The 15,398-nt window shown below is 41.8% G+C and overlaps 1 protein-coding gene and 1 pseudogene across 1 annotated transcript; one reads left to right on the top strand and one right to left on the bottom strand.

Annotated features, from left to right (window-relative positions):
- Positions 1 to 5,547: 5,547 nt before the first annotated feature.
- On the bottom strand, positions 5,548 to 11,543 carry LOC121986856 (annotated as a pseudogene).
- A 17-nt stretch (positions 11,544 to 11,560) lies between these two features.
- LOC121985127 (sulfate transporter 3.1-like) lies at positions 11,561 to 14,882 on the top strand. Its single transcript, XM_042538411.1, has 11 exons — positions 11,561 to 11,963; positions 12,049 to 12,256; positions 12,343 to 12,514; positions 12,615 to 12,680; positions 13,041 to 13,154; positions 13,237 to 13,353; positions 13,424 to 13,837; positions 13,908 to 14,098; positions 14,185 to 14,264; positions 14,331 to 14,407; positions 14,513 to 14,882. The coding sequence occupies exons 1-11, from the start codon at positions 11,636 to 11,638 to the stop codon at positions 14,687 to 14,689; spliced, it is 1,944 nt and encodes a 647-aa protein (XP_042394345.1). The 5' UTR covers positions 11,561 to 11,635; the 3' UTR covers positions 14,690 to 14,882.
- The last annotated feature ends 516 nt before the right edge of the window (positions 14,883 to 15,398 follow it).

The following is a 15,398-nucleotide window of genomic DNA, read 5'->3' on the forward strand; positions in this document are numbered from 1 at the left end:
GAGAAGAAGAAGAATGGAGGCTCATGTCAAGGGGGAGCTTCAAAGGTAAAGGGTAAGGTAAACCTTAGTTTAAATTTGAGGTCAAATTTAAATTCCTCCATGCATGCTAGGAAAAATAATGATTATCATTATGTAGCAATGAAAAATTTTGGATTTAGATATTATGATAGAAGTAGGGTAATTGTCGATCAAAACCCTAGGAAATCTATGCATGAAAAATCTAGAAACAATAGACCTAGGGAGACCCAAGGCATTAATCCCAAGAAGGGGAGACATATGCCTAGCTAGAAAAGTGGGTAGGTCTAGGAATGTCCAATGTGGACAAATTAACTCTCGGGTTAGGAACATAGAAAAGGAGAATCAAGCTTTAAGGGAAAAGCTTGATAAGTTAGAGCAATTCCTTAAGAGATTTAATGTTAGATCTAAGGAATTAAATATGGTGTTGGGTAGCCAAAGACCCAACCATGATAGATCGGGTTTGGGATACCGATCTAGTCCCTTCAAGGCTAATAAGAGATCATATGCTAGGGTGACAAATGATCATGGCAAGGGAGAGTCCTCCGAAGCTAAGGGAAAGTCTTATGCTAGGGTTGCATATGACTATAGCAAGGAGAAACCAATAAATGGCAATGGAAAATCATTTAAAGGTAAGGAAAAATTAACCAAGGACAAAGTGTCCAAGGTTAAGAAAGTTAGGTTTGTAGGCCAAGTGTCACCGGAGATGCACCGATGTGGCATAGTCATTGTGGATGAGTTACCTAGGGAGGTGGCTAGGATTAAGAGCTCTAGGGGGAGCTCTAAGAGTCAAGTTGGGACTCATGGAAAATGGATCTCAAGTGGGTACTGCTTGGGAGTCTAGATTGGGTCATGAAATGTGTCAAGTGGTTTGGAGACGAACTTGAGTCTCAAACCTAGGGTTTTGGCACAATTGAGTTGTGTTTCATGCTTGAAAATATGACATTGGGGTCATATGGCATGATAATTGATTTTGAATGTATAGATGACATATAAACCAATGCTAGGAATGCATTGTGGGTTAGTATGGGCAAATACATCAAGAGGAAGCCAAAACTAGGACTTTAGGTCAAGGTTCAATTGAACATTTTAGCTAGTTTTGTGTTTTATGTCAATCTTAGGATTTGTGATAAATATATTTATATATATATATATATATTCTAAGTAGATACTGATAAAATAGACATCTCCACAAAATTTGGGATTTTTTGGAGGTCTGTGGAATTTCTGACGCATTTATGAAGTTGGCCAGAAAATGTTGATTTTTTCATGAATAGTGTACCAATCGACTGGTTCAGTTACCAGACGACTGTTAACACTGTTCATGAGCACAGAATGTCTCTGTAAGCTCATTTTCATGGGGGCAGTCGATTGTTACTTCTTACAGTCGACTGATATCAGTCTGAAAGTGTTTTCAACACTGGATTTTAACCGGGTCAGCTTGTATAGATGTATGAGATCCATGGGGGATTAATACATGAGTTTAGGGTCAATTTGGATGACAAGTTTTCAACAATTGAGATATTGTTCGAGAAATTTTTAGATGTTAGGCAAAGGGGGAGAAGTAAGGTTTAGTTGAGAAAACCTGAAAGTGTCTTTGCGTAGGGGGAGCCTTGGGATAGGTTCTTAAAAATTCCTGTGGGAAAATTCCTAGCTCAATGGAGAGCATAGGTGTAGGGGGAGCCTTGGGATAGGTTCCAATGCATGATGCATTGTTTCGGCGGTGTAAGTCCAAGTGTGTAGCCTTGGCAACGTAAGTCCATTCGGCGGAGTAAGTCCAAGTGTGTAGCCTTGGCATCGTAAGTCCATTGTATTAGCATGTTTATTTGCTATTTGTTTTCTCTAACTTAAACGTATTGCCAAACACCAAAAAGGGGGAGATTGTTGGAGCAATCCCAATAGTCCGTGCGACCATGTGTTTTGGTGTTTGGGCAAAGGGTTTAAGTTAGATTCACCCTTGTTATTTGATATGTGTACTTGAGTTGTGCAGGATTGCAGGATACACATGTGACTTAGGTTGACGGCTTCGGGTCTGGTGAATGATGGAGTATCCGAGGGACCGTGGACAAGGCAGCGAGGACAAGGGCCGAGGGAAGCGACTTCGAAGCATACGCGAAGGATGACATTGGGGACGAGCCGCGGGCTTGAATGCATTCGAGGGACGAGAGCCAAAGGAAGTAGGCTTGAAGGCAAGAGGTCAAGGCTGCAAAGAAGCGTCAAGTGAGTCATAAGGGTGAGGGTACGAGTGCACGAGAGATTGTACTCGGAGTAAAATCCTAATTATAGGGTTTTACTGTATCAGTACTGTAGCGTTACTGTAGCAGCACTGTAGCAGCCGACTGTATGTTTTAGCAGTCGACTGCGCAGTCGACTGGGCGCGAACAGAATGGTTCTGTTCGTTCGGTCAGTGTGGATCAGTCGACTGCATGTTTTAGCAGTCGACTGCACCAGTCGACTACTAGTTTTAGCAGTCGACTGGTATCGAGCCGTTGGGATGTAACAGTCAAATTTTCACAGAGGACAGTCAACTGCATGTTTTGGCAGTCGACTAGTAGGCAGGATTTTCAACCCGAGACCTATATAACCAAAGCTTGAGAGTTTGGTTATAGTTAACGAAATTAGTGGTGGTAAACCCTAATTAGTAGTCTACTTATTCTCAAGTGTTTGTGAGTGTTGTAGTGAGGTTTCTCCACCCACAAGGAGCTACTTGAGATATCCGAAGTTTGTCGGGGGCTAATCCACCGACGGATCGGGATCGTCCACCTCAAGGACACGCCGTGGAGTAGGAGCCCTAATCTCCGAACCACGTTAAACGAACGTGTTAGCGGTTTGCCTTTCCTTTCTTAGTTTTAGTTTCTAGCTTTCATATTCGTAGTTAGTATTAGATTTCCGCTGCGCATACTAATAAGTGTAGGAAGAAAGCGATTATTTGGGGGCGCCGTCTATCCAACCCCCTTCAAGCCGGCCACCGATCCCCTACAGATACAACGTTGTAGCAGCTACAAAACCTTAGCTGCTATAATGTTCTTGTTTGTGGTCCTACCACGTTGTAGCAGCTACGATTTCGTAGCTACTATAACGTTCTAATTTAACCATGTTGTAGCAGCTATGAAATTGTTATTGGAAGATTATTGGTGCAATCATCCTCGGGTCAAGGTTAATTAGTTTAATTAAGTTCGAGTAGATTTGACCTTAAGTTTTGATGTTTGGACAATATATGAGAAGAGGTCAAGTATGCAGGATCGTAAAAATACTAGAGGGGGGTGAATAACATTTGTCATTTTTTTTAAATCACGAGAATACGTAGCAGAAAAGAGAAGGAAATAAAACAAGCGCTAACACAAGTAGTTTTATTTGGTTCGGAGCTTTCAACGACTCCTACTCCAAGATCCGCACTCACTGAGTACTTTCGTTGGACAATCACCATAATAATGAATGATAGATACAAAAATTAAGTATAAATTGCAACAAATAAAATAATACTGACAATACAAAAATAGAAGACTCGAGCGTAACTTGTTGGAGCAGCTTTTTGGTATCTCGAAGATCTTTTTGGAGCAGCGCACAAGTATGAAAGTCGTAGGAATTTATAATTTGAAGCTACTGCTCGAAGTTACTTTTATAGGTTATTCCGGGTGCTTGGAGGTCCTCTCCGGGCACCTGGACTGCTGACGTGGCCTCACCTTGTCAAAACATCATCCACGAAGTTTTATCCACCTCGGAGTGCCCAGACCCCCTCCGGGCACCTGGACCTTGACATGTGTCGGCCAACCAGAGTACGCCACCTCATACTAGAGCTTATTGGGTTCAGTCGATTTCGGGCGCTCGAATGTCCAGGCGCATGGAAGTAATCCGGGCGCCTGGAACCCAAGTTTTTCAGCTTTTTCCCTACATAAAAATGTCAGTAAAAATACCCTACTATACAGAGTTAGCACAATATAAAATGAACAAAATGATTGTTAATTAGATCATATCTTCCCAAGACAAGGATCTAGTCATGGTTTCAGCTTAGACTTCTAAAATAGCTCTAAGCTGGACCGATGTTTACAACCCCTAACTGGGACTTGCTCTCGCTGAACTCTCTCCTCCAGTGCTTACCTCACTTAGTATTACAGACCTACTTGACTCTTCGACCCATCAGGTCTTCCTACCAGATATCATTTTCCTCGATTCATGTTTCCCTTACATTCCAAATAAGCCTTCATTGTTTTATTGTGCATTCCTATGTATATGATAGTGATGAATAGAAAAAAAGCAAGCATATGGTAGTGTATAAACCATGAGAAGCTTGAGTGAGCTCCACCATTGCATAATTATGAAAGGAGAGCCACCATCACTTACCTTGTGTGATTTATTTTGTTATCATTCTCAGCTTTTTATGGATTGAAGTTATCATGCTTGTTAATCAGTGTATGAATTGAATCCATGAATGCTTAGGTCATTGGAATTTGATAATCTTAGGTAACTTTATTTCACGATCTTCTAAATATGATTAAGAATTGCTAGGGGAATGCATCTTCAGTTATTTTCTTATTTTGTTCACTTGCACGAGACGTGCAAGAATAAGTGTGAGGGATTTGATGATCATCATTTGGACATATTATTTTAATATAATTTATCGGTATTTTTATCCTCTCATGTATCCAAATATGTACTTTTAGCGTGTTTCATGAGTTTGAATCTTTATTAGTCTTCATTTCAATTCCTATACATTTTATGGGTATTTTAGATATTATTTGATTATATTTTATTTTGTAGTACTAGAGGGAGACAACAATTGAGAGGAAGAATACCGGTTTAGTCTAATCATGGTTTGGTTTAATCGCCAAAGGTTTAAAGGAGAAGAAAGAGCTCAATTTAAAGGCCCAATTTGAATAACCTTAAACCCTAATTTAGATTTTTGTCTGGTTTAGTTGGTTCCAACCGGTTCAGATTTTGGTTTGATTCAAGAGAGGAATAAAACATTTTTCTGGTTCAAGAAAAAGTGCTAGGTTACCAAAATCACAACAACCCCTTTCCTCTTTCTCGATCGAAGACGAAGAAGAGACGGCGGTAGCTTCTGGCGGATTTACAACGGTAGCAACTTCCGGTAGCTTGGCAATGACGAAGACCATTGGGCAGAGCCAGAGTGGTTTCTCTGACGAGGCCTTCTTCTCCAACTCCTCATTCTAGTCGGAGCTCTCTGTCGGGCACAGTGAAGAATGCGGAAGCGGCATTCCTGTGGGTGGCGAATGCGGCTCATCTCCATCATCAACTCCAGTTAGGCATCCTTGCCGACATGGTTTGAACATGCATGGGTCTTCCACTACAATGGTGTTCCCTATTCCCTCTCCTCAGCGGCAATTTCACCCTTCCACAGTCTAGCCTTGGAGCAATCCAGCCTTGGAGCAAGTTTGGGCATTCTCATAGGTGTGGTTTGTGAAGGCAGGAGCGTCAATTAACCAGCTCTAGTGGTCCACCTTTGTCTTCAGTGAGGAACCCACAATGTAGTTTACTTTTGACTCTATCCAATCTCGGTTCAACCGGTGTGGTTCAATCAAGCTTGAATCTAGGGTTGACAATTTCTGAACAGCACTTCTGATTCAGTTCGAAATGGTTTGTTTGAGGAAGTTGCGCTTCCACACTCGTCGAATGCATCTCCGACCACCAACATCATCGTCCACCGAAGTCAGGAGGTTTCCGATTGATAGTGGAGTTCTTCTCATTGGTTCCGTGTGTGACAGGTGGAACACTGCTCGTATGTGATTGGGAAATTGGATTGGTTAATTAGGATTTATTTCTTGTTCATGTTGATTGTTTTCTCTGCATTTACATTATTTAATTAACTGTCTTACAATTCCATTTGTTTTTGCCTCATGTCTATTGATAAATTTTCTTATGTCGTAGCATGACAATACGATACAGGGTAATCTTCAATAGTTAGATAGGATTGTTATTTAATTTCATTTATATATGTTGATGGTGTTATCCGTAGTGTAGAGTGACACTGAGCTATGGGTTCATCATTGCTTGTTAGTTAGAATTTCATTTAGAATTGTATCATTGCCCTGATACCAATTGTTGGGATTTTGACGACCGCTAGAGGGGGGAGGTGAATAGCGTCTCACCCAAAACGTTGCTTCCTACAATGGTTAGTGTGCACAGCGGAAACACAAGACAAACACTAACAAAAGAAGACAAACCTAATATGTTGTTTAACGTAGTTCGGAGATGAAGCTTCTACTCCACGACTGTCCGTAAGGTGGACGATCCCGATCCGTCGGTGGATGACTTCCTGGAAAACCTCCGGCTAGCTCGAGTAGCTCCTTGTGGGTGGAGAAACCTCGCCACAAAATCGTACAAGAACGCTAGATCACTTGGGCACTTGGAAATTCTAATTAGGGTTAACCACCACTAATTTCATCAACCTTGGCCAAGCATCCCGAGCTCTATTAAATAAAGCTCGGGAGGAAAACACCTACTATTTTTTCCGCCTCCAGTCGACTGGTACAACCACCAGTCGACTGGTCCTAAGTGAAATTCGACTATTACAAGCCAATGGTCGGCTACCAGTCGACTGCTACAGTACTGTTACAGTAACACTACAATACTGCTACAGTAACGCTACAGTAAAACCCTAATCCTAGGATTTAACCCCCGAGTACATTCACTCAACACTTGTCCTCGCCCGACCAACCTAGACCTAGCCTTTTAGCCTCCTCCATTAGCCTTGCACCCCTTGGATGATTCCCTATCCTTCACGTCTTACCTTCTGGAGCTTCCATCGGCCTTGTCATTGTTGTCGGATCATCCTTTGCCAAGAGGTTGCACCTCTGGGACTTCATCCATTGTCAAGTCAAACTTAGACTTACGTTTCCAAGACTATATGCTTGGACTTACACCGCCAAGACTCATCCTTCGACTTTCCTCCTTTGCCAAGATCACACTTGGACTTTTCTTGTTGTACATATATCCTACATACTCACAATGCATATCAAATACAATAATAAACCTAACTTAAATCTTTGCCCAAACATCAAAACCTAGGTTCACTAGATTGCTCCAGCAATCTCTCCCTTTTTAATGTTTGGCAACCCGTTTAAGTTAGGGAAACAATATAGCAATAATAATGCAAATAAACATGCAATCTACACATGCATAAATCATGGAACCTAATCCTATGCTCCCTTCACCTAAGCTCCTCTTGAGCTAAGATTTCCTGCAAAAGTAAACTTCTTCCCCTCTGCCAATAAATGAGAAATCGCTCCCTATTCACCTAAGCTCTATCTTGAGCTAGGATTTCTGGCAAAGATGTGTAGGTTTCCCACTTAAACCTAAACTTCGCTCCCCCTTCACCTAAACTCCGACGGGTCGGGATCGTCCACCTTATGGACAACCGTGGAGTAGGAGATTTATCTCTAAACCACGTTAAATCAACGTGTTAGGTTTGCTTTCTATTATTAGTATTTATTTTTGTATTCGGTTGTGCATACTAACCATTATAGGAAGCGACATTTGGGTGAGACGCTATTCCCCCCCCCCCCCCCCCTCTCTCTACTCTAGCAGTGTCAAGGTCCCAATATTAGGTTTAGAGAATAAAACCCACCTTATCCGATTTCATTTGAAAACAAACATCCTACGACTGGTTCCATGTGAGAAACAACTCGAACCCTCTACTATACTACCTATGTAGGCTAAGGGGTTTCGATTGATTAGAAATTGTTAATTTGACTTGCGCATGTGATAGTTGCGACCTTATCAAGGAACCAATGTTTGGCAAGTGAGTTGAAGTAAGCTCCTGGGGGGAGTGTAGTGAGGTTATGTCTCGGTAGGAACAAATCTTAGGCGTTCATCCAATTGAAGAAACTAGGAGACTTTTAAGTTGAGATCAAGACAGTCCTAAAGTGTCTCATTCATGCACTTATATATTTATCTAACCCTGTTTTACATGACTATTATTATATTGTTATTGTGCTAATTTTATTTTGCAGATAGAATAAAGTTTGAGTTGACCGAGGGCAGTTCAATCGACTAATCCAACCAGCGTGGCACAAACACAAGCAAGTTCTGTAAACTGGAGTTGACCGAGGGTTCGATCGGCCAAACAAGCAGTTTAGTCGACCGATCTGGCCAGCGTAGCATAAACATAAACAAGTTTTGTAAACTTAGAAACACAATGTTATCAATCGACAGAAAACTTAGATCAGTCGACCGATCCAATTTTGGCAACGGTAAAGATCAGATTGAATCAACGCAAGAAAGGCATATTTAAGTTCAGTCAACGATCATCAGGATCCAGTGGCGGATCTAAGAATTCAAGCATGGAGGGGCGATCACGAACAAGGGGTGGTATCCTCCATCTCTCTCGGTGGGCGATCATGAACAAGGGGTTCAACACATCAATGTGCAGTTGTAATTTTACAACTGCACATTGACGTGCTAATAATCTTAGAAGAAAAACAGATCTAGGACTGAAAATAGTAGCAAAATTTGAGAGACCATTCAGGACAAAAAGGGTACCTCATACGTTTTCAGGGACTGATCTGCAATATCCTTATTCTCGTTTCCACTCTTGAATTCTGCCAGATAGCGGTAATAATCTCCCTTCCTACATTTAAAACTATATACCGAAGTTAATCCTCAAAGTCTCTTTCAGTTGATCCAAACTTTCAAATTTAGCTCATATCTTGTTGTAGAAGATCAACGATTCCGCGGTCGTCGAAGACGAAATGAGATGCTCGTCGATCACAGTCATGACGTCACTGCAGATGTCAGAGAGCTCCGACTCCACCTTCATCCTGTACTCATTTATCATCTTCGCGTGTTGCTCGTTTCCCCTTGACTCCTTCTGCGCCATCGAGTTGAACATCTTCCACGCAGCCTGGCGCACCTCAATCACGTTCTTGTATCCCACCGACAGCATGTTCCGCTCCTCCACGATGAGCTCAACGTCGAGCTTCACCGCCTTCTTCATCACCTCCACCATATCTGGGCAAGAAAACACCACCAGATGAACCCCAAATTCCACTACCGACAAGGGGGGTGACCATCGACGCTGCCCCCCAGTGGATCCACCCCTGTCAGGATCAGTCGACCAAACTGCGTGATTTACAAGATCGGATCAAACGTGACAATCAACCGGTAAAGTCTACCAATCAATTGGTAGGTGAAAATTAACCCAAATGCAATCTTATAAAAGAGGGTTTTGTGAAGATTCGAAGGGGCTGGTTCTTAGAGATTTTGAGGTGAAATGTTGGTGTATTTTCGGATCAACAAGAGGTATTTCCAAGTAACAAAAAGGTATCCAAAGTAAGTTTCTCATTGTAAAGTGATTTTTAATTTTATTTGTCTTTGTATTCATTTTTTGTTGTGTTCTTATAAAAACATGTTGTAAAAGGATTCTCCGGCTCTAGAAGGTATTCGAAAAGGAGAAGTTCGTAGTGGAGGAAGATGACTAGGAATATATCTTGAATTAGTCATCTAAGAGACGGGTATTAAGTAAATCTCGAAGTTGTGCATGTGGCGTCGGTATTGATTCAAATTTCCGTTGCGTATTCAAACGACGAGCCTGATATTAAGACGAGAAGCAATTAAAGATATTCATCCTCCCCCTCTAGCTCGCACGGGTCCTAACACTCCTTCCTCTTCCCTTATAATTCTTAGGTTTTGTTATAGATAATGTTTAAATGAATCAAGTGTTCATGGATAAATTTGATGTTCAATTTAGTAAAAATTTATTTATGTTCATTTAATATAAATAAAATCAATTCAATCAACAAATTGCGTCCTTAGACTAAATGAGTAGACTTAAATGTATATATATTCAGATCTTTAATATTCATGCACTGTTTATGAATAATATTCTTAAATAATATTGATGGATAAAATTTATAAATTATATTTATCAATAAAATAAATTTAAAATCATAAAAATTTTAAATAATCAAATAAATTTACGCTGAGAGTTCAATAATATCGACGTGAATCAAATTCAAGATTCAATAAAACTCACGTTCGTAAAAAAAAACTCCAGCTAAGTTTAAATAATTATTTTAATGATTAAATTTATTTTAAATTTAGTTTGATTATTTTATTTAATAAATTAAAATATTATAAATCTTGATTAGCTGTTATTAGCCTTAGCCCTACGTGGAGACGTATAAGAACGTGGGAGAAGATGGACGTCGCTAGCAGTGAGTAAAGTGGCTCCGTAGAGCCAACCACGTGTGCGGCCACTCAATGCTCCAACCACGTCCACCTGTGCAATCGTTCAATTTTTTTTGAATATTAATTTCATTTTTTACAAAAAAAAACTATCCTTAATTTATTTATATAAATAGATTTTCTTTTGTTAGCCTGGGGGATTTAGGACATATGGATTAATCCTGGAGGCGATACTCCATGAAACTTTTTCATAGATGATTGGGATAAATCCGAGAACGTTTAAAACAAATGATATTTTTAAATGAATCTTTCATTAAAAAATATTATTTATTAATTCGTCTAAGTTAACATAACGATTTTATAGGGCATCAAACATCTAATTAATTATTTTGTACCTATTAAAAATTAATTCTAATACATATTAGAATAAATATTCATACAAATATTAATTATGTCAATTCATAAGTTATATCCTAATAGAATTATTATAATAAAAAATAATAATAAATCTAGTTAGCATCATCGACTAATCAACCATCAGAAGAATATGACAAGATTAGCTAGAAGCCAGTTTGTATGTTTGATTTAGAAAAAAAAATTCTATAAATATATCATAGAGATTGAATCGTAAATATCTATAACCCCAATAGCATTTAATTATACGTCTCAATTTTTTGTTTTATTTTAGAGATGATTCTACTGATAGTCAAATAACTAAACATAAAAGAAAATTTTCTTATCGAACCCATAAACCTGTTGAAAATTACTTTCATAGTATACGCCATGAGAGAATTCATAATGACATTAATACTCGAAGTATTAACGCCGATATATAGTATTAACGTGTTCACTCTTAGAAGACGTTAATACATGTAAATAAAATAAAAAACTTTATCATTAACGCGTGAAGGTGTTAATGACATTGCAATGCTAATTTTATGGCACGAGGCAAGCCGCCGAAGTAATCAATTGGTTCACTGTAAGGCGGTTGGACAATTTGGACCGGCGGTTTGACTCATGGTCCAATTCAAGGCCACTGATGGAGTAGAAATCAAGTTGGATTTTCCGAGTAGAAAATTATGTAAAAATAGGACACGCCGCCACTTGGCGCTCGGGGACTGGAATTGTAAATCACTTTCCTTGCAATTGATCTCCGCGTCCAGCTGGGTCCACTCCCGGCTTCTCTGTCGGCGCGTCACTGCCAGATTTCCATTCCCAGCAGGATGACGATAGCAATTCAAACCACGCACGTTCCTTATCGCAGAACGTCGGTCCACGTGGGCTCTGCTGGCTTGATATCGGGTCCACAGAGCAACAGCCTCTGGATGCCTGACACATACCCACCCAGGGGACCTTTGCGCCACCTGTCTATATAAAGGCTCCATCCTGCTCATCTTCTCGCTGTGCCCAAGCGCCTGCTCTGCTACTGCTGCTCCTTGCCCACTCTCTTCTCCTCCTCCGACTTTTTGCGAGTTGTATGGGGAATGCGGACGTGCCGGCGGTGACGGAGTTCCCGCGGCGTGTGCCGGTTCCTCCGGTGCGGCCGTTCCTGGACACCTTCAGGGCGAACCTGAAGGAGACGTTCTTCCCGGACGACCCTCTCCGGCAGTTCCGCCACCAGCCGGCGCGGCGGAAACTCGTGCTCGGCATCAAGTACTTCTTCCCCATCTTTGACTGGGCTCCCACCTACACCTTCTCCTTCTTCAAGTCGGACCTCATCGCCGGCATCACCATTGCCAGCCTCGCCATCCCCCAGGGCATCAGCTACGCCAAGCTCGCCAACCTCCCTCCCATCCTCGGCCTCTGTAATCACTCGACCCTTGTAAAAATTCCATCTTTTGTTCGTTTTCGATGGATTCGTTAACTGATTTCGCGCCGCCGTCGAAAAAGATTCGAGCTTTGTGCCGCCGCTGGTGTACGCCATGATGGGGAGCTCGCGCGACCTGGCCGTCGGCACGGTGGCCGTCTCGTCGCTCTTGATCGGCTCCATGCTTTCGAACGAGATCTCCCCGACGGAGGAGCCGTCACTGTACCTGCACGTCGCGTTCACCGCCACCTTCTTCGCCGGCCTCTTCCAAGCCGCCCTCGGCTTCCTCAGGTAGCTTCCCACTACAACACCGATTTCTTAATCTAATGAAACGAATCACCGAAACCGATTAATTCTCAACTCAACGATCGCTGCAGGCTCGGTTTCATAGTGGACTTCTTGTCGCACGCAACCATAGTGGGGTTCATGGCAGGGGCCGCCACAGTGGTGTGTCTTCAGCAGCTCAAGGGCATCTTCGGCCTCGATCGCTTCACCTCTGCTACAGACGTGGTCTCTGTCATGAAGTCGGTCTTTTCTCAAGTTCATCTGGTTCGTATTCCTCTTCCCATCCAACTCCAAATCTCCAATTTCGATCCAATATTTCCCTCTCTCTTAAAATGATGCTCCGTGTCGTTTCTTCCCAATGCAGTGGAGGTGGGAAAGCGCTGTGCTCGGCTGCTGCTTCCTCTTCTTCCTTCTCCTCACCCGTTTCTTCGTAAGTACAGATATCATAAAACTCTGCATTATAGACAAGGACCACAAGCCAGCCCATGACTCGCCTCTGCAAATTATTGAACCCTGTCTCCTTCTTCTTATCGATTGCCTCCCAGTTCATCTATGCGTGCACGCAACTTGAACTCATAACACCGCACCTCTGTTTTTGTCCTCTTACCGTTCACTGGTGTTCTATTGCTTGTTTTCTGGAAACCTTTTGAAATTTCAAAGGCTAGTGTACCAAAGGGGGTTATTTTAATTGTTAATCAGGAAAATAAGAGTTGGCTAGCTACCTGCCAACTCAGTGTTTTCTAATCTGTTTATTCTACTAAAATAAAAAACTTAATTTACGATTGAACAGAGTAAGAGAAAGCCGAGGTTCTTCTGGGTCTCAGCGGCTGCTCCCTTGACTTCTGTGATTCTTGCGACCCTTCTGGTCTACGTCACTCATGCAGAAAATCATGGCGTCCAAGTGGTGAGTAATTCTTATTTGTTTTCTTGAGGAAGCATGTGGATGATATTCTTTCGGTGGTATAATATACATTATTAATTTGCAGATTGGGCACCTGAAGAAGGGACTGAATCCACCTTCAGTGACGAGCTTGACCTTCACGTCGCCGTATCTCACTGTGGCACTTAAGACCGGCATCGTCGCCGGCATAATTGCCCTCGCAGTGAGTACTCTTCCATACGAGAATGATGATAAATCTTGTCGTATTCTTCTTATGTTATTTGTGGTTGCAGGAAGGGATTGCTGTAGGAAGAAGCTTTGCTATGTTCAAGAATTACCATATCGATGGCAACAAAGAGATGATAGCATTTGGGACGATGAACATTGTGGGCTCGTTGACCTCGTGCTACTTAACGACTGGGCCGTTCTCGCGGTCCGCCGTCAACTACAACGCCGGCTGCAAGACGGCGATGTCGAACGTGGTGATGTCGGCGGCGGTGATGGTCACTTTGCTGCTCTTGACCCCGTTGTTTCACTACACCCCTCTGGTCGTCCTCTCGGCCATCATCATGGGCGCCATGCTCGGCCTCATCGACTACGAGGCGGCCATCCACCTGTGGCGCGTCGACAAGGTCGACTTCTGCGTGTGCTTGGGCGCCTACTTGGGCGTCGTCTTCGGCAGCGTCGAGATCGGACTAGTCATCGCCGTAAGTCAAATCACCACACAATTGCCGCCAAACAAATACACTCAATTTGATCATTACTTAATTATTTCAGGTGGCTATCTCTTTGCTGAGGGTTTTGCTCTTCATTGCGAGGCCAAGAACTACTGTCCTCGGCCACATCCCCAACTCGATGGCGTACCGGAGAGTCGATCAGTATCCGATGGCACAGAGCGTTCCCGGAGTTCTTATCCTCTGCATTGATGCTCCAATCAACTTCACCAACGCTAGCTACTTGAGAGAGAGGTAAGCATTGATATATACACACACCAATAGCCAATTCGAGTGTTCTTGCTCTGATAGATTCACATCGATCGATGTTTGCTCGATAGGATATCGAGGTGGATCGATGAGGAGATGGAGAGCTCCGAGGGGAAGACGAGTTTACAGTACTTGATCTTGGATTTGGGAGGTAATTAATTGAGCTTGAAACTCTACTTGTTCATGAATTCTGAATTCGATATCTCTCCGATTGCAGCTGTGGGTGGTATCGACACCAGTGGAATTGGTATGCTGGAAGAGGTCAAGAAGGTCATCGACAGACTTGGCATCAAGGTGTAAATTAAAACGTTTGCGATCATCAATTCAGTTATAATAATAATGCCGATGCTTTGATTTGTAGAACTAACTTGTTTGGTTGCGATTGATTAATGCGATCAGCTTGTGTTGGCGAACCCGGGGAGCGAGGTGATGAAGAAGCTGGACTCGTCGAAGGTGCTGGAAACCATTGGGCACGAGTGGATCTTCCTCACTATCGCGGACGCAGTCGCGGCCTGCGACTTCGTGCTGCACACGTGCAGGCCCGACGAAGTGTCCTCGTGCGAGAATTCGGTGTGAGTGATTTGAAACGAAGGAGTCGGGATGATGAGGTTGGTGCAGGGTGAGTAGAGACTTCGGATAGGAATTGTTTGCCGATTGCAACATTTTGATACCAGTCACAGAGAGAGAGAGAGATGTAGATATGGATGTTGCAGCATTTATGATGGTCGAGTTTGACATGAATCATGAATGAACAATATCTCTGTGTTAATTGTGTTGTGGTCAAGTGATAGTCGTGGCAAAATGCCACCCGTCCACATTATTTTAAAATTATGAAATAGTTCACTTTGGTAAAAAAAAAAAATATATATATATATATATATATATTTTATTTGGGGATAGATTGTATAGATCACTAACAAGTTGAGATGGGGTAGAAGTAAGTAAATGTTTCGTTAAACCGAGTCAAATTTGAAAATATAGTTTGATTATTTTAGAATTTAATTTTTTTAAAAAAAATTGATTAATTTAACCGATAAATCCATCACTAATCATTAAATTTCTCATAAATTTGATTACTCATAAATTTGATTAGTTAAAAAAATAATTTTAATTAATTCAATTCAACCTTAACCGATAAATTTAATAACAAAACTTTTTTTTAAATTGAACATCATCGCAGTGTTACTTGATTCAACAATTATTTTAGGATAAATTCAACGCCACATACACATTTGAAATCGAAACAGGTGCTGACTAGAGCTGCATTTCAGAGCTCCATCTATTT

This window comes from Zingiber officinale, chromosome 5B (assembly GCF_018446385.1).
Source record: "Zingiber officinale cultivar Zhangliang chromosome 5B, Zo_v1.1, whole genome shotgun sequence".
NCBI lineage: Eukaryota > Viridiplantae > Streptophyta > Magnoliopsida > Zingiberales > Zingiberaceae > Zingiber > Zingiber officinale.

What these genes read in the sequence shown, in the direction of transcription:
- LOC121985127 (XM_042538411.1), top strand. Translation starts at nt 11,636, where the DNA reads ATGGGGAATGCGGACGTGCCGGCGGTGACGGAGTTCCCGCGGCGTGTG. An exon ending in CCCTCCCATCCTCGGCCTCT is followed by an intron (nt 11,964 to 12,048) that starts GTAATCACTCGA and finishes CCGTCGAAAAAG; the next exon opens with ATTCGAGCTTTGTGCCGCCG. An exon ending in CTTGATCTTGGATTTGGGAG is followed by an intron (nt 14,265 to 14,330) that starts GTAATTAATTGA and finishes CTCCGATTGCAG; the next exon opens with CTGTGGGTGGTATCGACACC.